At 40.7% G+C, this 27,009-nt stretch overlaps 3 protein-coding genes across 6 annotated transcripts in view; 2 read left to right on the top strand and 1 right to left on the bottom strand.

The window, feature by feature from the left end:
- The window catches only part of mettl24 (methyltransferase like 24), a 30,563-nt gene extending 22,189 nt beyond the window's left edge, over nt 1-8,374 (top strand). Inside the window, exons 4-5 of the mRNA XM_046373898.1 lie at nt 2,532-2,757; nt 7,078-8,374. Of these exons, the coding sequence (XP_046229854.1) occupies nt 2,532-2,757; nt 7,078-7,395 (544 nt within the window). The 3' untranslated portion in view covers nt 7,396-8,374. The remainder of the gene's footprint in view (nt 1-2,531; nt 2,758-7,077) is intronic.
- Nucleotides 8,375-8,464: 90 nt separating this feature from the next.
- Nucleotides 8,465-24,327, bottom strand: cdc40 (cell division cycle 40 homolog (S. cerevisiae)). The gene is made up of 15 exons (XM_046373893.1): nt 24,083-24,327; nt 23,576-23,662; nt 23,009-23,138; nt 22,815-22,901; nt 22,527-22,666; nt 21,533-21,629; nt 20,915-21,054; nt 19,776-19,850; nt 19,467-19,512; nt 17,752-17,853; nt 15,790-15,905; nt 14,645-14,778; nt 11,350-11,426; nt 9,517-9,661; nt 8,465-9,065 (listed from the first exon to the last, which is right to left on the bottom strand). Exons 1-15 carry the CDS (start codon nt 24,272-24,274, stop codon nt 8,888-8,890), a joined length of 1,746 nt encoding a protein of 581 aa, XP_046229849.1. The 5' UTR covers nt 24,275-24,327; the 3' UTR covers nt 8,465-8,887.
- Nucleotides 24,328-25,163: 836 nt separating this feature from the next.
- The window catches only part of wasf1 (WASP family member 1), a 55,715-nt gene continuing 53,869 nt past the window's right edge, over nt 25,164-27,009 (top strand). For 3 of the 4 annotated variants that reach the window (XM_046373894.1, XM_046373895.1, XM_046373896.1), the window contains exons 1-2: nt 25,165-25,270; nt 25,413-25,643. The gene's annotated coding sequence lies outside the window, so the exon portion shown is untranslated. Of the gene's footprint in view, nt 25,271-25,412; nt 25,644-27,009 lie in introns of all 4 variants that reach the window. The other variant, XR_006841708.1, reaches the window with a different exon arrangement.

A 27,009-nucleotide genomic window follows, 5' to 3' on the forward strand; every position in this document is an offset into this window, starting at 1 on the left:
AAGTCACTCATGCAGACCCGATACATAGACATGCGCCAAAAATAAAAAGAAATATTATTATATGCATCCTGTCAGTGACTTTTCCTCCTATCTAACTGATCCCCTAAGACCTCTGCAATGAATTTAATTTACACTAAGGCGCCTCCCAACTCTGGTTAATGCAATAACAGTAAGCCAACTTAAAAAATTAAGTTCTATGAAAAACAGAAACGCCATGAGGGTATCATGAAAAGTCGTAGAAACTCATTATAACAGCTAAAGAGCAGTCAGAGTCCTCTCAGAAGCTCAGCTTTTCTGGACTTTATTTTCCCTGTGTCCCCTATCTGACCTAGAGTTATAGTACACACACACACACACACACACACACACACACATATGCAGAAAGACAGGGAGGAGGCAGAGGGGGGAGACCTCTTGGCCATACTCTTGAATCCATGCCAGGTATGCTGAGTATCTTATTCTCAGAAGACTTCTGCTCTGCTGTACAGAAGACTCGCAAAAACCCTCAGCAACAATCCCCAGCTGCACGAAACACTGGAATTAATAGAAATGTCAAATTCTATTAAGCATGCATGTGTGTACATTGCTGAAGTCGGTGCATCACTGACTACGTACATTTGTGTGTACATTCTTGCGTGCATATTTTTGTGAAAGTGTTTGAGACTGATGCGTCTCATTTGCATGTTGTTTAACGAGCCGTGGGCGGCTGTGCCTGGGCAGGATGAGCAGCTGTTCTCTGATTGGTCTGTCACGTGGTAGAGGGTCTTGGTTGGGGCTGTTGCAGGATGTTTTCCACATGAAAGACCAATTTCCCACCTTCCACCCCTCATACTCAAACTTACCTCTCTTGTCCTCCTCAGTCTTCCTCTTCTCAGACTGACTTCAAGCTGAGAGTCCATCTTTTTTTTTCTTCCTGTGCCTGCATGGATTTTCTCTGTGTACTCTGGCCTCCTCCCACGGTTCCAAAAACATGCACATTAGAATAACTGGCTACTCCACATTGCTCCAAGGTGTGAGTGTGTGAGCGTGTGTGGTTGTCTTTGCGTGGTAGCCATGCGACTGACTGGGACCAGTCCAGGGTGTACCCCAGCTCTTGCCCGTTGTCAGCTGGGACAGGCTCCAGCCCCCCTGAATCCCAACCAGCACCATTACAGCTATAGAATTTCCTTTAGCCCGGAGTACACCTCTATCTTTAAATGAGCACAAAGGTATTACGGTACATGTTATGTGAAGTGCAAATACACATTCAGATGCTTTGCAAAACCAAAAGCATTTAAATAGCTTGAATCTCTATCTTGACCTCAGCCAAGAAAGGTAGAAAGAATTCCACTCATGACAAATTTCCTTGCAGTCTGCTTGAATTTAGAGCACTTATATGGGCTACAGCACAGCAAGGGAATTAAAAATACCTGCATCTCATCACTCACAGATGATGCATGTGTTACTGTGCTGCAACGTGTGATGAAGGAAGTGAAAAAGGTACACAGCAGAAGGAACGTGAGGAAGGAGGTGGAGAGACAGTCACATAGACAGAAATATTTTGAGAATGCCATGGCATTTGAAACAAAGGGAATAAAAACAAAAGGAGATGTGATGGCAAAGGAATCAGGATGGAAAAGACAAGGTGACTATCAGACAGCAGATAGTTTTCAGGCCCACCCAGTGCTTGTTTATCAGCTTCGCTTCTGAGATTCACAACATCCAGACAGGCTGTTGATTTAAGTGTTCAGTCTTCCAACCCACTAGGTGTTTGTGACCCATCACACACCATCACATTTACACATCTGGCTGCCCTGACATTCTAGTCAGCTGTGTTAACAATAATTCTTCTGCACTCTAATCTCATGAGAAAGGATTTTACAGCTACTAGAAGTCCTATTTTATCAGCCTGGACTTTTATAAGAGCTTCTGATGCACCGTGAGCCCCTCTAGTACCCCAGGTTCTCCACAAGTATTCCCTGAACCCTGTCATCTAAAGTGTCACTGCACTGATTTCTGGCCAAAGTACTGCTCCAGAGACTGAGAATTTCTGTATGAAATATACAACGTGGTTAAAAAGTGGCGCATAATCTCACACTATTATACACTCATCTCTCATCTGGCTGCTAGTGGGATGCATTCAGGGAACCCGGTGCCTCATCTGTAAAAGACGTCTGTCATGAAACGTACTCCCTCTGCTGCAATTACAGAATACAGCCTCTGCACAAACTAGACGTGTGGGAATGTGGAGACAGAGACTGAGAAAGGAAGAAAGGGAGAAAATTGCAGATTAGAGAAGGGAGGGGTGGGATAAAGAGAAAATAGAAGTGAACGAGAAACATGAAAGAGACAAAGATACAAGAAAATGTATCTGCCTACTTAGATTTGGACATCATAATGGATAATAGAGAAGCAGAGCGCTGGAGAAAGAAAGCCAAAGGAGGAGAGTTGAAGGGTGGCATGAAATAAAAAAAAACACAGTAAGTACTTATGTGTTCTTTTTAACATTAAAAATTACCCACCTTGTCTGTCTTGTGCTGTGTGGACTGCAGGCTGGGTGTGGGCGATCAGTCCATGGAGCGTTCTCTCGCGAGGGCAGGGTGCGAGGTCCATTGCTTTGATCCTGGTCTGAAGCAGCCTCACTTGCAGCAGGCTGAAATGTGGCTTCATCGACTCTCTGTAGACTGGAGGGATCCCAACCCGGCCATCGTGGCCCCGCGTCAGTATGCCAACACCAAGAAATTGGCCACCATCCTTAATGACTTCGGACACAGACAGGTAAGAGGGACAGCGTCAGAAAAATTATATACAACACGGCCTGTTGTTCTAATCTAAATTCGAGAAGTGATTTTCCTTTCACAGTCAGGATTCACTTAATGCAAACATAGGCTCCTTCCTGTGCACCCCAACATAATACAGCTCAGCATGATTCATTGCTCTGTTGTCTGTCTCAAGGCTCCAGGTGAATAAACTTCTGTATATGAATTTGTTTTCCTCCTTTAAATGTTATCATGCTGAACGTTACCTCTTCAAAGACCCCCAGGGATTGGGATCTGCATACAAGATCAATCATACACACCAAGTCCACTGAATGCAGGCATACTAATAAACACAGATATAGATTCAGTGAACATGCCTGTTCAGGATCAGGCCAAATGATAATTCAAGGTCAAAGAAGCCAAGCTTCTCTTGCATAGGTAACAAAACAGCTGAATGACTGTCATCTATATGGCAGACAGAGCATTCATCAACTGTTAAATTAATGGTTTCCAATAAAGTTCCTTTTAATGTGATTATCATGTCTTGCAGGATATAATAATGGCATAAAAACTGAAAATTCAAGTCAAAATTGTTGCAGTTTATACGCTGTTGTTCGACATGTCGTGTTACTCCCAATTGGGGTTGCCAAAGTCGGAAATTTTCAAATTGTACACATTACAAATTACTGTCGATACCAGAAGGTTGGATTCTAATGTTTCTGGTGACTCATCACCTTTTGTGTAGCACCACCACTACACAAGGTCAGAACTTTTACTTTTAAACAAAAACATCAAAATGTAAAGGGCACACTATCATAAATTGAACACTTTAGTGCTCCCCAGATGATTGACTCGTTTAGTACCGGGGCTCCATGAGTCTCCACTTATGTCAGCAAAATGACATACAAGAAATCTGCCAAACATATTCCGGCTCTCATAACAGTAAACCCGTTTCATTTTCATTTTACTTTACTTTTATAGGGTATATTGCGGCTGCTAAGGGGCTGCCAAGAGGGCTTTTAATGAATAAATGTCTCCTGAATGATCGTTTTTTTAAATGAACATAATATATGAACAGTTACATCAAAGCAAATTCAGCTCAGGAGCAGCATGCCTACATGTTGCACAATGGTGCATCGCTTTAGCTTTGAGTTGATTGTTTCTTTTCTGGGGCCAAATGCAAAGCAGAATTGCTCATACAAGGAATCAGTTTGTGATAAGGTATGAACAAATGTACAATGACGTGTGTTCATGTGGGTAGATTTTCACGCCGTTTCGCAGTTGACAGTATCCACGTGTTTTAAATGCAGAGCCGTGCACGCATTCTTGTAACGAGGCTTTAATGTGAGCACATAGTGTACTGGAGAAGCAAGCATCAACAGAGCAGTTTTTCTCAAAGGCTCTTGCCCGGTTGCTCTGACAGGAAAAGCAATAGAATCACTGAGAAAGGTCGAAATATGCATTTGCGCAGCATTTCTTATCTGTGTTGGTTAAAAGCTCCACAGATGACTCATCCACTGAACTCCGGTGACCATCTGGGGACATAGTCTGTCACCACAGGGACAAATATGAGTTGCAGATTTCGTGGCAATCTACCAAATAGTAGTTGAGATGTTTCACCTCAATCCACAAATGTCGACCTGCTGATGACACAAGAGGAAAAGACAGCAGGTGAGTTCAATACATAATCTGGAAATCCTGAATGCCTGGACCAAAGGTTGTGTCAGTGCAAATATACTCCAATGGAAAGGTAAAGGTAATGACTTTCTGGTCCATATAAGGGGATGACCAAAGTGATTGCAACCCCTAGAAACACACGGATATCCTCATTAAGAAACTATGACACGTTTCTTGATTTGCTTTTTAAACTTTTTAGTCTTTTAGTCTTACAAATAAATAGAGAAGGTGGTGAAAATACCTATAAGTGATGTTTTAGTTAAGGTGAGCTGCGCTGGATTGAAGTAAGCACAATTATCTCGCAAAGAGCATGAAAAAAATACTAATGAATACCCAGGTGAATATCAAGACAGCTCATATTGTGTTTCTGTTGAGGGAGGCTTTGCCCTGATGTCAAAGCAGTAGCTGAAGTGCTTCAGAAAGCACAGAATCACAAACAGATGCGTAATTTAATATCTTTAATTATGATCTGGCATCTTCACTAATAAAGGCACCTAAACATGTAATAATTATTATTATTATTATTCTTATTCTTATTATAAAGGCCAGATGAGCCGTGTTATGTGTCTCTGGTTTACAAGAAAAAACCCCTGATATTCTTACAAAAACCAATCATGTGGAACAAAAAGAGTGAACAAAGTCTCATTAAGAGCTAGGATTTGCTCACCGTGAAATAAACACATTTCAGGCCAATTAACAGGCCAAACTTCCATTTTAAAGTTTTAATGTTCTCAAATCAACAAACTTTTTTTTTGTTTATAAAGACTCAGACAACTTTTAATCAAAAGTGCCTCTGAATTAAAATTTGTCCCAGTGTATGGCCTAATCCCGAGGATGCTTTACAGAAATAATTACCAAGTGTATTTTGATCACATACTGTATGAGTCATTTGGAGGAGAGGCAATATTTGCCCATTGGGGATAAAGACTGCGCGGCAATCTCACATTAATTTCACAGCAGCGGAAGGCAGACATTTCTGTGGAGCACAAAGACATTTTATGTAAAATATTCTACAAATCCTCTGAGCCCTTACAGAACTTTCATATTTGACTCCATAAGAAAGATGCTCGTAGTTAAATCTGTGTAAAATGGTTTAAAAGGTTTTCTATCGCAGTTTAAGAATCAAAATTAACTCAATATTGTCCATGAGAGCCTATTAAGAGGCACCAACATCTAAAAAACAAACAAACAAAAAAACCCTTTAGAACTCATTTTGTCCAATAATAAAATCTGTCTGGTAACATCTCTGGTGTTTACTATTTATTTTTGCTAGGAGCATTAACCTCCTGATGTCCTGTCTTTACCTGGAAACTGTTACAGGACAAGAAAACAAACTGTTGTTCTAATAACCCATTTTTTGTATGGATAAAACAAACACGTTACGATGTGTTTACTTGTAATTATTTCAAGTCTAGATTTTGGTAGCTTTGGACATATCCAGGCTAGCTGTTTCCTTTTTCTAGCCTGGTAGCTAAAGAACATTTAGTGTGGCCAATGCTGCACAGCAGTGTAGAAAAAAGTCATCATTCCAAAGCGCCAACACCATATGGACTTTGCTCACACCAGGCAGGAGACTTGCCAGGTCTTGCAACTTCTCCTGCAGAGACAGTTGATATTGGCAACACTGAATCAGAGACCACAGAGGCAGACAGGCCATTTATGTGTAGTCCACTGAAAAAAAGAGAGAGAGGAAATAAAAAAAAACTGTTACACCTGTTGGACAGAATGAAGCCATATGAGCTGCTCTAAATAACATCCAATCCTGACACAAAAAGGTATTTAGAGACCAAGTCAATACGTCACCTCTTAATGATTCCAAATCATTTTTCATTACAAGGCTTCTGTCCAATTAAGGAACATATCTCTATTTGTGGGAGTTTTGGCACCCATGGGGAAGATACAGAACATTTGGACAGTGTTTCTGAGACTGGTTCAGTTCCACTAATGAGGGCTGGGAATTCTGTATCGTCACCAAAGGCATCAATCGTAGTAATACCTGTACTGTTGTGGCGCCAGATGAAATGATAGCATTTTCTCCACAATTACAAAAAACACAGAGATTTTATGGATTCCCTTCAGCTAGTATGTATTATCTTTAATGTAATAATCCCTGCCACTACATATGAGCCTCTGATAAATCCTATAATCTAATCTCTCCTCAGGTCTTATTACTGATAATTTAGTGGCTACATGATGTACTACCAGCTGAGAAAATGCTAACTGAGACACTGATGATCCTAGAGGAATAAAAGCACTGTCACCAACAACACCTTTAAACACATAAAGGTCAGATAATGGACAACTTTAGCAATTTGGCAGACTTAAGAGGAATCCTCAGGCTATGAGGACTTGCATTAAACTGAGAGCATACCTGAGTCTCCTTACATGAATATAACCTAAGGGTGCTATTAGCATTCATCTTGTGAAGTAATGCATTTCTTCTCTGCTCCAACACAGCAAACCTTGTCAGGCTGCTTTCTCACTCAATCCATCATCAACAAAGCCACAACAAAGGCCAAGCTTCACTTACTCCTTTTCATCTTTTAATAGCTTTTGCTTTCCGTAATTCCACATCGTTTAACGTAATCAGTGTTAAAAGAGAACTCATTTATTACCTGAATAAGAAAACCACAGCTTCCAAATTCCTTGTTTCCTGTTCTAGGTGGATGTACTGAAGGCAGATATGGAGAGCGCAGAGTGGAAAATTTTGGAGAACTTGGTCCTGGAAGGAGTTCTGGACTCAGTGGGTCAGCTGTTGTTGGAGCTTCACTTGCACTGGGCGGGTTTTGAGGTGGGCGGCGATGAACCATCCGTGGTGAGGTACTGGTTCAGCCTGCTGAAGGAGCTTGAACGCGCCAACTTTCGCATCTTCCACGTACATAGCGACCCCGCCAAACCTCACCTCTTTCTGCATAAGAATGTCCTCAACGCCAGCAGTGCTTATACCCTGAGCTGGGTTAACACAGACTGGAAGCCTTGAGGAGTGTGGAGCTGTTATCTTGTCTGGAACATCCTCAGAATGGAAATGCACCAGTTTGTGTAACACGGACTTATAAGTCTGAGCACAAATTCTTGCAAGAACACGGTTGTTCCCCAACAGCCTGCTGTTATCTGGCCTGACCTTTTTGCAAAGCTAAAATCCCTGCTCCTGCATAATATCCTCCTGCTCTTCTTCCCCTGGCCTGTAATGACCTCAGCTGTGTAGAGGGGCAGAGCAATTGCCCCCAGAGTCTCTGTGTTCTACCTCATAGTGGCTGTGCTGCCTGCTGTAGGTCAGCCTCTGAGTCACCCCTGTCGTCATGGCCCTATCAGAGCTTGGCCCACAGCCAGATATTAGACAACCTTTCCCGATTACAACTACTCAGCAAAGGCCCAGAGACCACAGTCCCTTCAAACAGAACATGAATTAAAGGAAATGGATACACAATGTTAAAAGGGGTGTGGTAGATGAAGGATCCTGCCTCGGTGACAGTAATTGGATATTTGTGGGAGGCCATCGGGGCTGCTTACACAGAAGGACAAATAGCATGAGCAGAGGAATGAGGGTAATAAAGGTAAAGAGATGGGATCTGCTCTGGAGGCAGAACATTACAGCAGAGGGGTTGAACAGACGCTTCCCTGCAGTTGAACCCTGATATGACTGCATCTAGAACACAAAATATGACAATTATGTGAAGAATGTCAACAGTGATGTCTTGATTTGTTCTTATAGATTTGTTCTGTGCAATTGTTGGATTTTCGAATGAGGATGTGTGGGTGAGTGTGAGACAACAAAATGAACTAAATTATTCAGGTTTGTCTTCATATTGGAGTTTCAGAAAGAAGTAATTTCATTTATTTTTCTCCACCAGTTTTCCTCTGGTGTTCAATTAGCCTTACCTGTTTATCACTACTGCACTAGATCTTCATCAACAAACTTAACACGAAAACACAACGATAGGTTGACAGTCTCAAGAAAACAACATTATCAACTCAATTTAATTTGCCAAATTTTTGGATGTGATGATATGGTGTTGAATAAACCACTTTTCCAAGGAAACAATGCTTTGTTTTCTTAAGAGATCAAATGTACAGTATGTTTATTTAAGCAATGGGATGGTCATATAAATGAACAGGAGGAATTTTTCTCCAAGGATTGCAAATGTATGACACTAATGACATTGCAAATTAAAACAGCAAAACATTAAAAAAAAGGTACCCCTCTAATAAGCCCTTTTCAGTAGAAACAAAGGATGGTTGTGTTCATCTTTATACAGATAATACAAGAGTACATATTTTGAGCTCTCACAACGGCATACAAAAATATGATGTTACTATAAGACTGGATACCAGCCCTGTGGCTTTCACTCAAGGTTTTTCACCAAGTCCATGGGACAACCAGTTCCTTTCATGTCTCTGTATGGTGAACCTGTTTAGTTCTGCCCATCATTTCTCAGTAACCCCATTCCCCAAAAAGACACACACGCACAGATTTAGTCCCAGAGTTTGATTTGTCCATCCCAGCCACAGGTGATGACCTTGGAGGTTTCATGTGGATGCCACAGGGCACTTATGCAAACCTTGTCATGAGCTTTGATCCTGTGGTAAAGTTTGGTGGTCTTCCAATCCCAGATGTTCAGCTTTCCATCCGCATCTCCTGACACCACATAACTGGCAGAAAGGAAGACCAGGAGGAAAGACAAAAAGAAAGAGAGAGAGAGGGGATGGAAAGATTAGCACTTTGCTAAAAATTACTTTGCTTCCACTTCACCTGCCAAAAGGTGGGAGTCAGAATTTTTTGGTATTTTATTCTGGCCAGGAGTTGCAGTGTTGCCATGGATACTGAAAGGAAGTGAGGGCACCTGCTTCAAAGATGTGGGCGGTGGTGATGGTGGGTGAGAAGAGGGGAGAAAATGTGTTTTAATAGTTGTGTGGCTTGAGTACTGGACTGTCCTACTTAGCTCTCACTGTAGACTTTAACATTAGATAAGAGGGTCTTTTCAGCTCTTCATCAACTGGAGGCATTTTAGAGGAAATACACTGAGCATTTGTATTGTATCTGTATTCTTTTTCATTTACTAAAATTAAAAAAGAAAATTCAGTCGACAAAGTAAAGACTTACCTCATATCTGGGGAGAAGTCCACTTGGCAGGCATAGCCAGCGACCATGTGGCCTTTGAAGACTTTCTTCTTGTTCAGTCTGAAGCGGTTTTGGGCTCCAAAGATCAGAATCTGGTTGTCCATAGACTGGCATGCTAGCCATTTACCTGGGGTTAAAACAATCGAACAGCATGAAGCCAGCCATTAATCTCAAGTGCTGCTGCACACCTCTCCATTTCTGCAGTAGCAATATGATGCAACACACTTACGAAATCACTGAATAAAGGAAAGATTCTATTCAAGTATTTTGGTATGAAGTATTGAAGGTACAATCTAAAACATAAGTTCTGTTTGCAGTGATAATTTTTAAAGCTTGTCACAATAAGTTTAAGAGCCTATCGGGCTGTCTCATTAGCATGATTCTGTACAAATGTTTAACAAGCAGCCACTAGTATTTTGAATGCAGTATCATGACTGCCTGCCACTGCTGTTAGAATGCTCTGAAGCCCAGGCAGTGTAACAACTCCAGCATCAAGTCGAGTGACAGATTTTTAACAACAGGTACATTTGGTGTAAATGTGCCTCAAGGAAAGAAATCAAACAGAAATCAAAATGTGGAAATGTGGAGTTTTGAGTGGACAACAAAATGTGAACTCAACATTCTGTCATCATTAAAGTGAAAAGACTGAGAAAACGCAGAGGAAAATAAAAAGATTTTTCATCAGTGGCTGCTCGGCTGAGATCTACTTTACGGAACATTTCAGCTGCAGCCTCAAAGTCACTACACAGTGATAAGAGGCAGCACTTCAGTGTCAAAGCATTACACGACTCACTGCACTTCTTGAAAGGAAACATGATGGAAATTATTAATGTGGTGTGAGAAAGATATCAAGCGCTGGTGTGTGTTTGTGTGGGTGTGTGTATCCTCCTCTTAAATGCTCCTTCTAAATTAAAAGACACTACTGTCCACAAATATCAAACACAATAGGTGCAGGAGAATGAAAACAACTCAGCCAATTTCACCAGGACGCTCAGGCTCTGTCTCTTTCGTTAAGATGGCAAGAGACAGTGGGAGAAGAGAAAATAAGAGAGGCTGTGGATGCGATGCCAAGGGGAGTGGGGGGTGGGGGTGGCAACTGAGCGCCATTTAGGTGTAGAGAGAAAACTGAAAGCTCTCCCACTGAGAGCGCATTCATTATTCACATGCTGAAGAGAAACAAACCATGCTGGGACAAATAAAATCGCCGCCAAAAAGAAGGACAAGAGTGGGGAGAGTACATGAAAGGGGCAAATCAAAGTAGGCAGAAGAGGGAAGGGACAGATGAGGAGAGAACAGCTGAGTTTGATGGTAGTTGGAGCTGATGGAGCGCAACAGGGAATTCCTGATTCAAACTGATGTATTACATTTGAAGAGGAAGACCACCTGTTAATTCTGGTATTATAAGGCGCGTGCTGCTCACGTAACTACTATGTGCGGGCTGCTGTGTCCTTAACTGGCTTCTTTACATCGTCCACTCACATCTGCAGGGACTCAGCAATTTACCTGTCAAGCAGTGTCACATATCTGTGTAACACTAATGAACAGGGATCTCAGGGATGTTTGTGAGACTGAAATCAGGGGAAAGAGCTAGTCTGGCTCTGCACAAAGGTAGAATCCTCCTACCAGCATCTCTACTGCTCAATAATTAACATATCATCATGTTAATAGAATCCAATGATAATAACCACCAATAGAAACGCTACAGGGTATGAATCAACTTCAATCTGGCAATATGGGTTTGGGCTCCCCAGAGTGCTCTGTAATGTGTGCATGACTGTGTGTCTGCGAGTGTTTTGCCACGATTTGACTACTCACCGTTGGGAGAGAGTGTCACAGCTGGCATGGAGTGCATACTAGGCTCAGCAATGTATTTGAAGTCCACAGGGATGTCCCTGAAAAAGGCACAAAGCACTGTGAGTACACTTTAAGAAGGAATGAACACCAGATGAAAGAGCAACCTGCGCAGCCCCAAAAGGAAGAACTAAAAAGAAAAAAAAAAAAATCACACAGTTGTAGCTTGTTTACTATTACAGCTGCTCAAAAATGCTTGTTACTGAAGAGAAAACAGTTTTGGTGAAAGACTAGGAAGGATCACAATTTCAGCGACAGTATGTAAACAGCTCCATGCAATCTGAAAGCTTTTGATGCTACACAGCCGACTGTACAGCCATCCAATTATTCATTAATCCCTTCTTCACTCTTACACCCTGCGTTCCTGTTCTTTTAGACTCCCCTCTGACTCCGTGCTTTGCGAGAGATCAGAAACTTGGCTGTTTTATCGTAGGTGGTCTGCAGAAGATGATTCATATCTACCGTGCATGTGTCCACCAGGATGATGTTTTTGCACAATAAGTAAACGAGTAATTAAGTAATGTGTCTTTCTGCTTTACTCTAAGTTTAAAGGGCAATAGCTATGTCCTAATCTATCAGTTTTATCTAAGGCCATGTCTCCGTCTCTCTCTGTGATGAGTAACAGCTGAAGTAAAGTGATTTCACCACGAGATGCAAAACTTCGAAGACCAGACTTAATCGCGAGGTGCAAACCCTTGTACGCATAAAAACGCTGTCACGGCATATATTGTTTAACATGACAAGCCAAGCTAAACCCTGAAGAGATAACAAAGCCATCAGATCTCTTCTTCTGAGCTCCAGAAATAACCAGTGTAAATGTCTTGATGTCTGGAGGGCTTTGGGAGAGGAAGAAGAGAAAACGTACACTCAAACTTACACTCTAGGGATGTTTATGAATAATAGATGACAGATGGTTGTTTACAGTGTTTCATTTCGATCAAAATTGGGGACAAAGAAGAAAACAAGAAGAGCATTTTTGTATATTCTATGCAAGAACTTTAGCGTATCTGTCAAAATATCTGCAGCGAGGTGGAGGTTAAGTTTTGTTATCAGCGGACAGAAGAAACGCTAAGACTGAAAATCACTGATCCTCTCTTGCTGTGAGGGAAATGAAACAGGTTGTCTTTGTTTATTATTTGGAGAATTTCTCACAGCATAATTACTATTGACAGAAGAGTAAATTAATCTATTTTTTTCTTTTTGAATTCAGCTCTGATATAGTCATTACTGATGGAAAAATATTTGCCTCCTGTTTAATTTGGGTTGGCAGTGGGGGGCTATTTTTTTTTTTTTTTTAAAGGTCAGGACCATAATTGAAAGTCACTCTGGAAAAATGCTAAAATTTAGCATCAATGAAAATAAAGTATGAAGGAACTGATTACTTGGATGACATAGCAGTTCACATTCTACTGTATTATATTCAAACAATGTCCTTCTCTCTGTCTCCATCATTTTTTCATCTTTCACCATTCTTTTTTCCATCACAAATGCCCCCTCCAAGCCCAATGTTTCATCATTCTCTGCACGATGCCTTTCTGATCGAGAGCTAATTCTCCTTGCTGGCACAGTGCAGCGCATTTTATATTGATTGTAATCCTTCCTCCCAGTGTGCACACTAACCCTCCGCTCCCCGATGACAAACCTCTGCCACAGATAAAGTCATCTCCACAGAAATCTTGTGTGTGAAAACGGAGAAGGAATTTGAATTACGAGTAGGCGTTGGGACTGTGATGTGAATGATTTGTAGATCTGCTGCCTCACAATCTTTTCTAAGCATCCGACGTTCTCTCACCCGTGCCCCTCCGTCTTGTCAGCCTCTGCTTCTATTCCAGCCAGATGAGTTTGTTCTGGTAAATTCGGCCTAATGCTGCTATGTAGCAGCAGCTCACGAGAGGGGTTAGCTAAAGCCAAGTGCCAGGTGGTATCCATGGGAGAAAGAGGGACAGTAAAGCCACTCTTTGGCCCAGCTTACCAACTGCCAGTTCGCTCCCACGCTACACTAAAAAAGCCCTCCCAAACAAATGCACTAAGCAGACTCCTGGGACATGGTTTGCTTCATGCTGTTCTGTCAAGCCCGTCCTTCAACCTTGACTTGAAGACTGTGTGAAAATTCCACATTTTTTCACTAGTTAATCTCCATCTCTTGTACCCAAGGGGAAAACACAGAGAAATTCTAACAAGGGCAAAGGAAAAAACAACCCCAAATATTTGCCCTTGAACAAAAAGCCCCCCCTCCAAGAATCCACTGGAAGCTTCCTTTATCAATTGGTCTTTAAATATTTATATGGAGTTTGTTTATCACCACAGGACCCCCGGCCAATCTGCAAGCCACTCTTGGTGGTCTCTCTTGATTGGCCACTGAGCACAGACAAAGACTGCAGACTGGGACATGCATGGAGAATGTCTAAAAATAAATAAGCTTGTGGAAAACCCACAAGAACACAATTTTGTTAATAACACATGTGCATGTTGTAATTTCAAGAGAATCTGACCTGCCAGTCAACCAAGCACATCAGCCCTCATAATTTCATTTGTCAAACCATTTCAAAAAAAATCTTACTATTTAAAATATGCAATAGCAACAGGGGTCAGGCTCACAGGGGTTGCTTCTTGAATATTTTCAATGTACATTAAGCTCAAGGGAGGAAAAAAAAGAAACTCCCACGGTAACAGATGCATGTAAAGCAGGCAGACCAGGGCAGGGGCTATGACTCAGAGCAGATTAGCAGCACAGCTGGATGAGCTTTGTCCAAGATAGGGTCGCCCAGAGGTTTGTCGACATCTAATTTTCTTATCAACAACTAAAGGAGAAGTGAGCGTTTCTTCAGGAAGCGGCACACAATACAATGACATATTGTTAGTTTGCACATTACTTTTTTCCCTGAATCTTCTTATTACAGGGGTAAGACAAAACGCAAAGGCATTTGATGTCACCATGATGCACCTCAATGTATCATAGTAAAATGCATCCTGAGATGCTGCTGCCACATCTATAGCATTTCAAATAACACCAAACATCCTCTCTCCTGTATGATTCTTCCTGCCCCTGATCAGTTTTTAACATTCCCATTATTGAATACATTTCTTCAAGTGTCTGCCAAATGACTGTCAATCAATCAAAGACTGTCAACCAGTCTTTGATTACTAAGTTTGGAGAATTATGGGCTTGGCTTAAAGGTACAACACTATTAAAAAAAAACAAAACAAAAACAGCATTAGCTTCATCAGCATTAGTGCTTAGGCCGTAGTCTGTACTCACCACTCCCACACTCGAAGACTCTTGTCGTCCGATGTGCTGACAAACCGACGATTCTCATCCACAAAGGTGATGGTGTTGACAGCTCCCAGGTGACGGTCGTACTCCTGAACCACCTCACCTGTCCTGATGTCCCACTGATGGAGGGAAACAGAGAGGAGGCATTTTTATCTATGACTACTCGTAACAAAATCAAGTGGGTTATTAAAAAGACTCACAAAACTGCACCAAACTGGAACATGTTTGGTACTCTTGTGGAGTGCCGATTACCAAAATAAATACAACGTCTCTTGTTTTAGCAAAGATAAACTCATTTGGCAGGATGACTCTCTGGCCCTTTTCACGCAGAGATTATGTAATTGCCTTTGTACCGTTTAAACAGAACAACGTAGCACAAAGGCAAGACAGTCCCACCTCGAGCAGGCTGTGTAAAAGGTGCTACTAAGAGCAGTTTTAAAATGCACTAAAGCAGAGGGCTTAAATGCAGCAGTGTAATTGCAGAGATTTTCCTTTAAAATATAAAGGAAAGACAACCACACAGATTTGGCCTACAGGTACCAACTAAACAGGACACATCTCCGACAGATTTTACATCCAATTCTGTTTATGCTAGTTTTGTTTTTATAACTTAGCCTTTGGCTGCCCACTGGAGCAGCCATCTGTTCTTGAAACACAAAAGAGAGCTGCATGATTTAATAAAAAAACCCTGATTATTGTGCCAGATATTTTGATAATAACTGGTGTTCATCTGGGCCCTTTTACATTAATGTTAAAGAAGCCACTGCGCATTAAAAATGAAATAAAACAGTTCCATGTTAGTTCTAAAACCATTTACCTGATTGTATGATCTCATATATATTGGTTTCCTATTTTCATCTCAGATCATTCTCTTCCCTTTGCCTCTCTCCGATCTTAATGCTACTTGTGATTAATGGCTTGCTCTAGTCCTGTCAGCCACTAGAACTTCTCACCACACACTCACAAGCTACTGCTAGAAGATGAGACGGGAGTGTATTTCATGCTCCTGTGGGCACAGGAGGTATACACACAAATTCTTGTGTGCATCTGCTCGGTCAACTGGGAAATACACATTAAGTTATGGTAGAACCTGAATCAAATCACTGCAATGCAGCACATGCTGACTTTACCTGAACAATCTTCTTATCTGACATTCCGGCCACAAAAAGGTTCTGTTTGTCGTCGTCTGGGTTGAACTTGACACAGTATGGTACTTTCCTGTTTGTGAAGCGGGAGATACATTGGCCTGCGGAGGAGAGGGGGATGAAAATTGAAAGTCAGAGCTCCAGAATAATCCACAGTGGCTTTTCAGAAAGGCACACTACAAGTTGTTTAAAATTGCAGGACAGACTGCAACTTTCAATGCTGTATGCTCTGTCCCTGCAGGCAGCAAGAGCTCAGCCGTAACAGAGAAAATTCTGTGTTTCTTTGTATTTATTCCGCAAAGGTGAGCCACCACAGGAATGATGCTACAACTACTGCTAGAGCTGAGAGAACACAAAACTAAACTGACTGCAACACCAAGAGGACCTTCAGATAAGAAGTTAGTTTCTGTATTACATGCAGTGTATCACAGACAGAGCTGGAATGAAATATTAGCCCTACATACCTGAAAGAAACAGAATTTGTTTCGCTAAACAAACTCACAACAACTAATAAGAACACTAAGTCCATTTAATCTGGCAAGTTGTAACTGTGCAGTAAATTACCGGTAACTCTAACAGTTTCTAAGTATTTGAATTATAATCCTGTTAACAACAAGAGGGGGAATTAACTCTTTTCTGCCCTCTGCTGGACTGGCACTCATCAGTTGAGAGGGGTGAAAAATGACATGGCTGAGCAGTGAGCAAAGATAACGTGGAACAACGCGGCACATTTTATAAACATTTTACGCACGTTATGGCATCAACTGCTAATCCGCAATGTCAATATGGATACAAAATTAGTTAGCATGTTTTTTAAATTACACAACGGTTTTGTATGTCACAATGTGTCTTTGCCAGCTCTAAAAGATGTGATCTGCATAAATGCTTTGGTAGAGTTGATTACATTTCTGAATACATACAGTTAAGTTAAGCTGACTGTATTTTATTTTGAAAGAAGTCACATCGAATTGAAAATATCTACAGGCAAAAAGTTATTTTCATTATTGATTCATGTATAGATTTTTGGCAGAAAATACTGAAAACAAATATTTAAATATAAACTAGCGTCCACAACGTCCACAAATCTGAGAAGCTGGAAATGTTTGGTGTTTTTGGGGAACATGGATAACAACAAGGATATTGGAGGAAAGGAAGGTGTACATATGAACAGTCTATATATCTATATAAAAGGTGACTGAGTAACAAATTGGTTGAAATTGTTTTTTGACCTTTCAGAAACATGTTTGCATGATCTGTAAAGAAATATTTGATTCAAGCAATTACACAAAGAAACTGACATCCGCGGTGTCACTTTAAATTATTCACGAGTGATTTATCAGTTATCTTCTGGCCTGTGAGATCACAGCTATATTAGATTGTACGTACAGTATGTTATTTCACCCAATGGTCAATATGTAAAGGCCATTATTCACTGGGGGAAAAATGTATTTAACAGCATCCACTGATGATGAGCTTGTCCACCGCTTCAGCTGAGAAAAGCAGATTGTGGGTACATCCCATCTGTGCAGCTAGACTGAGGGGAGCGCCACACCCATATTAACACACAGACAGTGGTGCACAGGAGACAGGAAAGGGCAAACATAAGAAACAAAAGGACAAACTGGTAACTTGTAACAGGTTCTCCACTGTCATTAGGAATTGTGACGGGACATCCTTTCTGCACAATGCAAAGGGTCGATGCCTTTATTTGTGGTGAAACCTGACCTCAAAATGGAAAAAATAAAGTTGCTTTTTTTGATTTGGAAAATGTGCATCCAGTTTGAAAAATATAATAATATAATTATAAAAATAATAATAATATGACATGCTTTTTATTGCAAAAAAAAAAAAAAAACATGTACAAAGACCTTTAGAGGGCTGTTGAGATAGAATTTCTATCTGTGAACATTAGAAAAGAGTATGTTGACATCAGGACGTGGGACTTACCCGTCTCAGAGTCCCAGAGTTTGAGGTAGCGGTCATAGGCAGCACTGAGAAACTGGGTGCCAGTGTTGTTGAAGCAAATGTCTCGCACTGCTTTGCTGTGCCCTAACATAATCAGAGGAAATTCACACACACATATGTTAAAAATAAACAAATAAATAAATGTGCACAAGTAAAATTTCCTTACATGTTCCCCACTCTTGTTACTAGTCTCCTGCAGCCTGCTTTCCTTACACACTCAATTCATATAAGGAACTTGAAATCAGGTTAAGGGAAATCAGGGATACAGAAAGATGGTGCCAGCTGTGGGAGACAAGTGGAATCTTTAAATGAGCTTGGAGAGGAGAAAGGATGAGAAAGAGAGGAAAAAAAACTACATGCTCCATCTGTCTTTTCAATTGTTCTCCACCTTCTTGTATTTCTTCTTAATCCAAATCTATGCAGCCCTTTGGCTCTTTCTCATAGAGTGTAGGTGATGTGAGGTCCCTGTGGGCTTGGAGCATGTAGACACCTTCCTTGTCAAAACTGGCTTTTATCAAGGCTTCACTGTTTCCACGGCGATGACAGAGCCCACTGAGGCTAAGCACCAGCCCGCTCACTTGCTCTAACCCGGCTTGCTGGCACACCAAAGGCAACGCCAGCGTTGCGGAAAGCCTTGATGGTGTAAGCGTGTGTGTCTATGTGTGTACAGGAGAACACATAGCACAAACTACTGAAAGTAGGGCACACATGTAATCAAATGTGGCCTTTGCAACAAACTCCATCCAGACATGAAAATACAGACAATGGTACGCATGCTTGTTCATGTACATCATGACTAATACATTCCACACTATTCCTTTTTTCCTTCATAATTCTGATGAGCTATGTGCATTCACAAAACAATGGTATGCAGTAAACCATTTCAGTGAATATATGATTACACATAATACGCAACATTAAAAAATGTATTTAGCAAGAGAGAAATAAAAAAATACATAAAAATGAAAAACTGCGAAACCAGTGAAGAAAAAAGTAAGAAATTTAACACCTCGGTGAAGCAAAAAATAAAGAATCATCTATTTGAAGGAAGAATAGAAAGAATGAATATACCAAGCAGCAACAACAAAGTGGAAATCTAATATGTTCTCCACAACACTGCTGTATATTCCTCTGGTGGAGGAAAAAAAAAAAAATAAAGATCATCATAAGCAACTCTGCCCCTCAGCCAGTCACTCTCTGTCAGTTTATTCACCCTAAACTGTGTTTTCTCTTCCCGTATGCCAACTTCTCTCCGTGTCTTATGCTCTAACCCCCTTGCCCCACGTTCCCCTCAGCCCCTGGGCTGCTGAATTATGCACATTCTGTGAAGGAGCTGACAAGCAGAACCACAGCTGCAAACAATCTCTATTCAGACAGTGTGATGTCTGTGAAAAAGAGGTGTAAGAGTGACCTTCAATCCATTAGCCTTAAAAAATAAAAAAAGAAATAAAAATTCACAGCACTTTCTGTCAACAGATATGCCATTAGTGTTGCTGAGCTCACAGTCTGTCACTACTGTGCGTTTCCCAAAAGGCTGTAGGCGTTTCAGACCTTCGATTATTTTACATGTCAGCATGTTTGCTGGCAATCCGCTACTGTTTTTAACACATCATTCTTTGTGGATTTCCTTATATTCGGTTACCATTTCATACCATGACTCGATCGAGTTTACCACATGAAAATTTAAGACTGCTTACCAATAAAGGTCCGAATACATCTCCTCTCATTGTACACTTCCCATAGCTGTGGAGAGAAGGAAAGGAAACAACATGTGAGCCTCAAAACTACAATGAACGTAGTCCAAAAAACGCCAGCAACACAAAATAAAACTGTATGTTAGCATAAGAAAAATATCAGGTTCAATAAGAAAGTTAGCCAGCTAAACCAGCCTTGTCTAGAACATGAGAATTCATAAGATGCAACTGCGAAAAGACAAAACAAGTGTACGTGAATTCATTCATAAGTTTCTGAGATGCTTTTTATGGGACCACACTGTGAGTATTTACCTTGATCTTACAGTCCATGGAGCAGGAGAGAAGTAGATGACCAGACTTAGGAAATAGTCGGATGGCACTGACACCCTGGAAAATATACAGAGAGAAGAAACTTGTATGTGACGTCATATTTCTTCTTAGAGAACACATTTAGCTGAACTATGATGTCATAATGCCACAAATTGGGCAAATTTTCACATCGTGGATATCTATTTGTGTTTGCTTGGCCCATAGCAATGACCTCATGGGAATGGGTTTTTTTGTTGATAAAATGCTTATGGAACGGCAGGAGACTTTTACTTAAGACTTGCGCTATAGGTATCACAGTAATCATTAACGGTAAAGGAAAAGGCTACGCTATCTCTCATTTTTTATAAATAAAAGTATTGTGCATGTTCACGTTCATGTTCGACATCATTTGGACCTGGCCACTCTGTTGACATTAAAAGACTTTATAGTGGGTAACATTAATTGAATCAGAACCCAGGAAAGGACAGAACTCGTGTGCAAACTATAAATTATGATGACTTTCAAGTCACAAAACTTTCTCAAGAAAGTTTCACAAAACTTTGGTGACACCACATGGGCCACCCTCCATCTATTATCTCGACATCAGCACTTCCACATGCTTATTATCTTTTCAAACCTCTTTGTATTTCAAATTAGACTCTGAAGGCTGTAACTTCCTGCACAAAGCGGATAGAAGCCAATTTAAAACTTGAGTGATTTCTCTCTCCCTGAAGCACGCTGGCAGATCTAATGCTTGAATCAGACTTTCTTCTAATAACCCAGTGTTTGCCTTTATATTTGAATTATAAAGACGGTGTTTTGAATGAGAGACAATAGTGTTGAATGCGTCTGGTACAAGCAGCTCACAGACGACCATGTTATCATTTTATTCAAAAGTACCCTGGAGGATTTTACAGACGGCCTCAGAAACTGTGACATGGAGTGCGTAATCGAATTTTCCTCTTTATGTATACACAGACACATACGTGACACTGCTCCCGTTTTGCATTTCAGGACTACAATGCCAAAACTTACCACCAGCAAAGCCTGCACAGAGAATACCTAGAGCTGCAAGACCTTTTTTACTGGTCCAAAATGGAGAATTCAAAGACATAAAAATGTTGATGTCCCTTTCCACTGACCTTTGTGTGTCCAGACCAGACATGAATCTGTTTCTTAGGCAGGTAACACTTGTCGGGTGCATCAGCAGAACGCAGGTTGACGCCCACATCCTGTGGGATATGGAGATAAGACCTGCCCTGGTAGTCATACATGTCTTTAACTAAGGGGAGAACAAAGAGATACAAAGCATGACGTGAAAAATCCTGCAGCATTTGGATACATGTTTTTAAAGGAGACTGAACTGTTAGCTGCCTTTAACATTGTTTTCCACAGGTTTCTCATGGGATTAAATTCTTGACCAGAAAGGGCACCTCTGTTTATACATGGTTTAAAAACTAGACACAGGGACAAAAAGTCCTTAAAAACACAGAAACGTCAAATATATTTCCAAGAAAACTTGTCAGCAAAAATTACAACCTACTACCAATGAACCAATCATAGCAGTGCTTTCTGTGATGACACACACAGAAAAAGTAATGGTATAGCAGGCTATAAGTTCATATTTGTTGTAACAGTAGTGTAGCTCCTAATTGGGCAGTGTGTAATGTGTCTAAGTTTTTTGTTTAGAAACCATGTACTGGGAAAAAGGTTAGCTTCAAGCCCTGCCGAGTGTCATTCAAACCACAGGGTCACAGTACCATGGAGAATGGTCTTCTCCTCTCCTGGAGCCTCTTCCTCATTCCTTCCCTTCTTCTGCCTCTTGGCTGTGATCTCATCCAACTCTTTTTGCTCTTCCTGTAAAATAAAATGCATCACAACCCAATGATTCCTGAACAGACAAACTGAAGTCAGTTTTCTTGCAACTGCATGCCATGTAAAGGATGGGGGTTGGAGGAGATTGGCTGGGTGGGACAGTGGGGACACTTGATATCTGAAAATACCAGCATTTAGCACTGCAGGTGAGTTGTTTCATGCCTGGTTGAAAATATTGCATGTTCAAGCAATTAACGAATGAATCCCTACATCATAGTTTCAACGGCAAATACCGACAGTACAAAAACTTTAACTCCTACCTGAATTATGCGCATCATTTGTGATTTATCACAACAAAACTAAAACCATGCAGGTGCTGCATATGCAACAGCCAGTAGCTCCTTCAAACTTGCTACATTTTTGTCTGAACCTGTTGTTAACCTGCAGGGTTGCCATGATTAGCAGAAGATCTTTTTTGAGAAAATTAGTTAAATCAGACCAGAATGGAGGAAAAACCAAAGTGGACAAAATACAATTCAGACTGACCAAGTAACAGAAACCAGAGCCTGCTGAGCACACAGCTTTACAGAGACCTGTTTTTACCATGATATCCTGGATAGAGTCGTTACACTCTGGCTGGACAAGTGGTCTCAACATTTGCATCAATGATGTTTGGTGCTTAAATGCATTCAAAACTGATGGACAATATTTCTCAGGTGTTGCAAGTTTATAGAGTAGATGTCAACCATATTACCACCAACATCCTGTTGCTGCTGTTTACATTCACTCAGACTTAAATTTAGAAACTCTCCACTACGGAATTATTTCCTTGACGTATGTGTGTATATGTAAACAACAGTACATATTACTCCTTTTTTAATTTTATCCTGTTCTATTCCTAGCATGCGTACAGATTCAGTGTATGTAGCACAGTGTTACCTCTGATGGTTTAGCCACAGATCTCTCATCCGCGTATTTCGCCCATGGTCCAAGGAAGTTGTCGATTTCTTCTGCATCCCCACCTTTGACCTTTTTTCTTTTCTCTGTCTTCTTATGTCCACTCTCAAACACAGTTAGGCCTGGAGGAAGAACCACCAGAGCTTATAATTCTGAATCTCTTATGAGCAATTCTCCATACAACAGAAGACATCCTAAATAAAGCTAGATTTATACAGTCAGATACACACACACGTGTATATATATATATATGTATATATATGAAATTACCTTTATTTTTTTCAGCCTCTTCCACTGCACCAATGTAGCTACTAGAGGATACCTGGTGTGTGTCAACAGATGGATCTAAAGCATAGCCTATTAGTAGATTGGGGAGAGTTATAAAAAGGTCATTAAAATTCAGACTGGTTCAATATATTGACAGTGTTAATTAAACTCAGCACGGGGGACACATGTGGGCTTACCGTAGGTGGAGAAGGTCCTCCTTTGCTGTTCAAACATAAAGTCGTTGAGATGAGCAGGCTCCGCATAGCCTGATAACATGTTCCTGGGGGCAGCCATCTGCTGGCTTTTAAATGGGTTCATTGGTCCAAACTAGTTATACAAAATGACAAATAACATTAAAATTTTACTGTTTTGGACTCTTGCAAGGAACAACTTCTGTGTGGCAGAGTTCATATCTAAAGACTTCAACAGCATCAGACTGGTTTATAGGTAGTTAAGTGGATTAGATGGAAAAACTATATCAGTATACTTGAGGAGGATGGTAAAAATACAAAGACAAAGTTGATGACACCTTATTGTGGCAGGTAAAATGTTTGACATTGACGATCACCTCATCATTAATTTGGGTATCATGGCCAAATAGCAATATTAATTGCAGTATTTTATTGCACTCAACCCAACATTTAGGCTGTACACATGAATTACAATAAACAAAATATCGCATTTGTCTTGTATCATATTACACTAACTATTCCATTAAGTATTTCACCAAGCTCTGGATGACTGTCATTAATTCAAAAACGTACCTCTGGCGCAAACATGGTGTCATAAGTCGGATTGTAACTGACTTCTTTCAATGAAGGGTCCAGGTGTATGCCAGTCTCAACTGCCTCCTAAAATGAAGATGTACACATCAGCAAACTGACTCATTAGTTCACTGGCAATACGATATTGCTGTTTGGTGTAACGTTATTAAACATGAGCATTAGATAGAAAAAAAAAATAACACATGGGTCAACATGCTTGACATAACGCTCTAAATATAATGATGGAATAACAAAATACATTAAATACTCCTGCTCGACACCCAATGTTTCCCGCTAACGATAACCGTTACCAGTTTTGTTTGGTAAAGTTAAGAACAGTTACCGCTCAGCATTAAAGAGTCATTTACTCAGAATTTCTCGTTATCCGTTGAAACTGTTTGCCTTACTATTACACTAAATTTTATCACAATGCAATAATAACGTCTAACTTTACCAATCAGTTAGGTTAGTACGTTAAGCTAACCTTTGCTAGCTTGGTTAGCTTACCTTAACGGCGACCTCGGGAGCCGAATTGAGAACAGCCAAAGACATCGTGTGTCCAGACTGCAAAGGTTTAAGGTGGGCTGTTGCGTCCGGGCATACCGGGTCCACTTTCTCGACACTGGTACTGGATTCTGAATCATTTTCTGAATCAGAATCGCTCCCGTACGAAACGAGGGAAGTTATGGCGGCAGACATCTTGAATGTTGTGAATTCACCGGAAGCGGGAGGGCGGGACTTCCGTTGTGAGAAAAACGAGTAAGAAAATTCAGCCTTCATCATTTGGACTTCAGCAATGAAGTGGGTTACTCACCCGTGAAAATGAATTATATAAACATATATACCCAGTGAAGCACAGTTTATTTTGTACTCTGGATTAGACATAATGTCTATTATGTTTACTGAAAACTGTAGAAAATGAATTTGCAACTATTATGATAATCATTTTTAAACAAAAACGGCGAAACGTTCTAAGCTTCCAGTTGCTTAGACGTGTTCAACATTTCAGTCAATCAACATTTATTTATAGAGCCCTTTACAACACAAAAGTGACCAAAGTGCTTTCCAATAAAATAAAATAAAACAATAAAGCAGTGCTGATGCGCTTCTTTTCTTTGTCATCTCTGACTGAATTTAATAACTTTGGATTCTGAACTGTTAGCCTGAAATAATAAATTTATTACATTTATTATAAATTTAATTGTTTTAAAAGTATTCATTTCTTGTTATTTCGTGACATTCTATAGACGTTACAGGGCACATACTTCGCAAATATGTCTATAATGACAATAATCGTTGGATACCTCCATAAACAATGGCATATAGGATCTCTTAGGTCTATGGTGGACTGTATTATACTTGAACTTCTACAAACGTGTAGAATCATCAAAACACGCGATTAACGAACGAAGAGGAACACAATGTAAACTTCTGCTAGTTTATGTTAACATGGTCAATATGATATCATGAAAACACTGCACAGTAGATCGACTAGTTGTGTAATGATATGATTTTTTATGGACAGTGAGAGCTGGAATAAATTCACAACTGGCGTCCTTCAATGAAATCGATTGGACAGTACAACATGACGGTTTCAGGTAACTAGCCAATACTGCGGGCGCGCACGTTATCCGCGAGCCTCCCACAAGCTCAACGCCTGCATGGAACGCTCTCTCGCGCCCCAACAATAGAGTGGTAAGTACCATTATCACGAATTTAAACGGGGAAATTTTCTAGCGAATAAGCGTCATTTCACAATATTTACTTTGAAAATAACATCTCTGTCGCGTATGAATAAAACTGACGGCTGATTTTATGTTATGAAACCCGTTTTTAGCCTCACTAGATCGGTTTAGTGCCACATCCACCAATATCTACCCAGAGATTCCCTTTGGAAAAAGGTGCCTGGATTCTCCTCCGCCGCCGCCGCCTCTTCCATCAGGAGTACAAACTGAGACAGTACAATCATGGATCCGACCCGGGGATTTAAATTCTTGGACACGGTGGCATGCTCTGCTGCTCTGTAAGGATGGAAAGACAATAAGAAGGATCTTAACAATCGCATCAGGTAATTTTTTTGGAACACTGTGTACTGGAGTCTTTCCCTCTAAGTTTAACTTTAAAATGAGACTTAACTAAGGTTAATTACGTTAACGTTATCTAACCATAGCAGCAGTAAAGCATCCTAAAACCGAGCCACCACGTTGTAAAATTAGCCTTAAACTGGAGCTGTCTGACTAATAACGGTCTTGGTAATTCAACACTGCTTGACCATCACTGACTACCACGTTAACCCAGCAGCTACACAGGTGACAAATGTGGTAATGCTGTCAACGTTGGGAGTCCAAAGTGGTCAGAATCCTTAAAAGTATAAATATTATGTTTACCAATGAATATATAAGCGACAAATCTGTGACGGGACTACTGGAAAATTGATAAGGGACAAAAGTCCACATCTGCAGGAGCTCCCGCAGCACCGTCTTGACATGTTCAGTCTTAAGGATATCATGTTGGTGAGAAACCGGAGAGCAAATATTTGCAATGCCAAGGAAATTGTTTAACGTTATAAAAGCATACCGCACATCTCATCTTTCACATTTTTTTATTCGGTACTGGGTTGTGGACTTTCGGGTTCGTACAGTGTGATTAGGAGAACCCCTGGCATCGGCACGACGTGATTTGATTTTCCCACGAAATGCATTGACTTGAGTCAGAGAGGAGGATAGGGGCTGGGGTCTATTCCAGCCAGCTTGGTTTGCAGTTATGGGGGATGGTAGCCTTTAGCCCAGTGAAAATCGTGCTCTGTGAAATTCGAAACCTTCTTTGTACTACTTCAAGTGCAATAAGAAAAGTGGGCATGAAGAACAATGGCGTTTGGTGACTGTGATGATTAGCGTTTATACATCTGGTTACAGCTTGAAGATGTTCGTTACGTTGCATGATGCCAGCTCATGCGGTACTGTGCGGTACAGGGCTTACATTAAACTGACCATATTTCCTGCAGCCTGTCAATTTAAACCATACCGCGGATGGGGTCTGCTGGATGCTGCAGAAAGCCCCCCCCCCCCCCACACACACACACACATACACAGTAAAGACAGGAACGTATTTTCAAAATGCAGTAGTAAAATAAGAGCATCTTGTAGTGGAAAGATCTATGGTTGGTGATGAATGAAACATCAGCTGCAGAGCCATTGAGAAAAGTCTGCGTGCGCTGCTGTGCCTGCAGCGTTTGACACTAGGTTAGTGGGGCCAGTTTGTGCCTCTTATGTAAAATTATATTCAAATGTTATGATAACACACCAGAGACAGAAACCAGGCCTAAGCAAGGCATTGCTGCGGTATTAGATGCACGTGATGTGTATGAAACTTAAGGATTTTACTTACTCATTTACTTTGTAATGAAGTTAATGAATTACTTTGTCAGATCATTT

Source organism: Scatophagus argus, chromosome 19 (assembly GCF_020382885.2).
Source record: "Scatophagus argus isolate fScaArg1 chromosome 19, fScaArg1.pri, whole genome shotgun sequence".
NCBI lineage: Eukaryota > Metazoa > Chordata > Actinopteri > Scatophagidae > Scatophagus > Scatophagus argus.

Excerpts from the sequence above, each read along its gene's own strand:
- cdc40 (XM_046373893.1), bottom strand. The coding sequence starts at position 24,274 with ATGTCTGCCGCCATAACTTCCCTCGTTTCGTACGGGAGCGATTCTGAT. Across the intron at positions 15,906-17,751 it reads ACTCTGGGACTCTGAGACGG|GCCAATGTATCTCCCGCTTC; the intron begins GTAAGTCCCACG and ends TCTCCTCCGCAG. Across the intron at positions 11,427-14,644 it reads AGTCTTCGAGTGTGGGAGTG|GGACATCCCTGTGGACTTCA; the intron begins GTGAGTACAGAC and ends TGCCTTTTTCAG.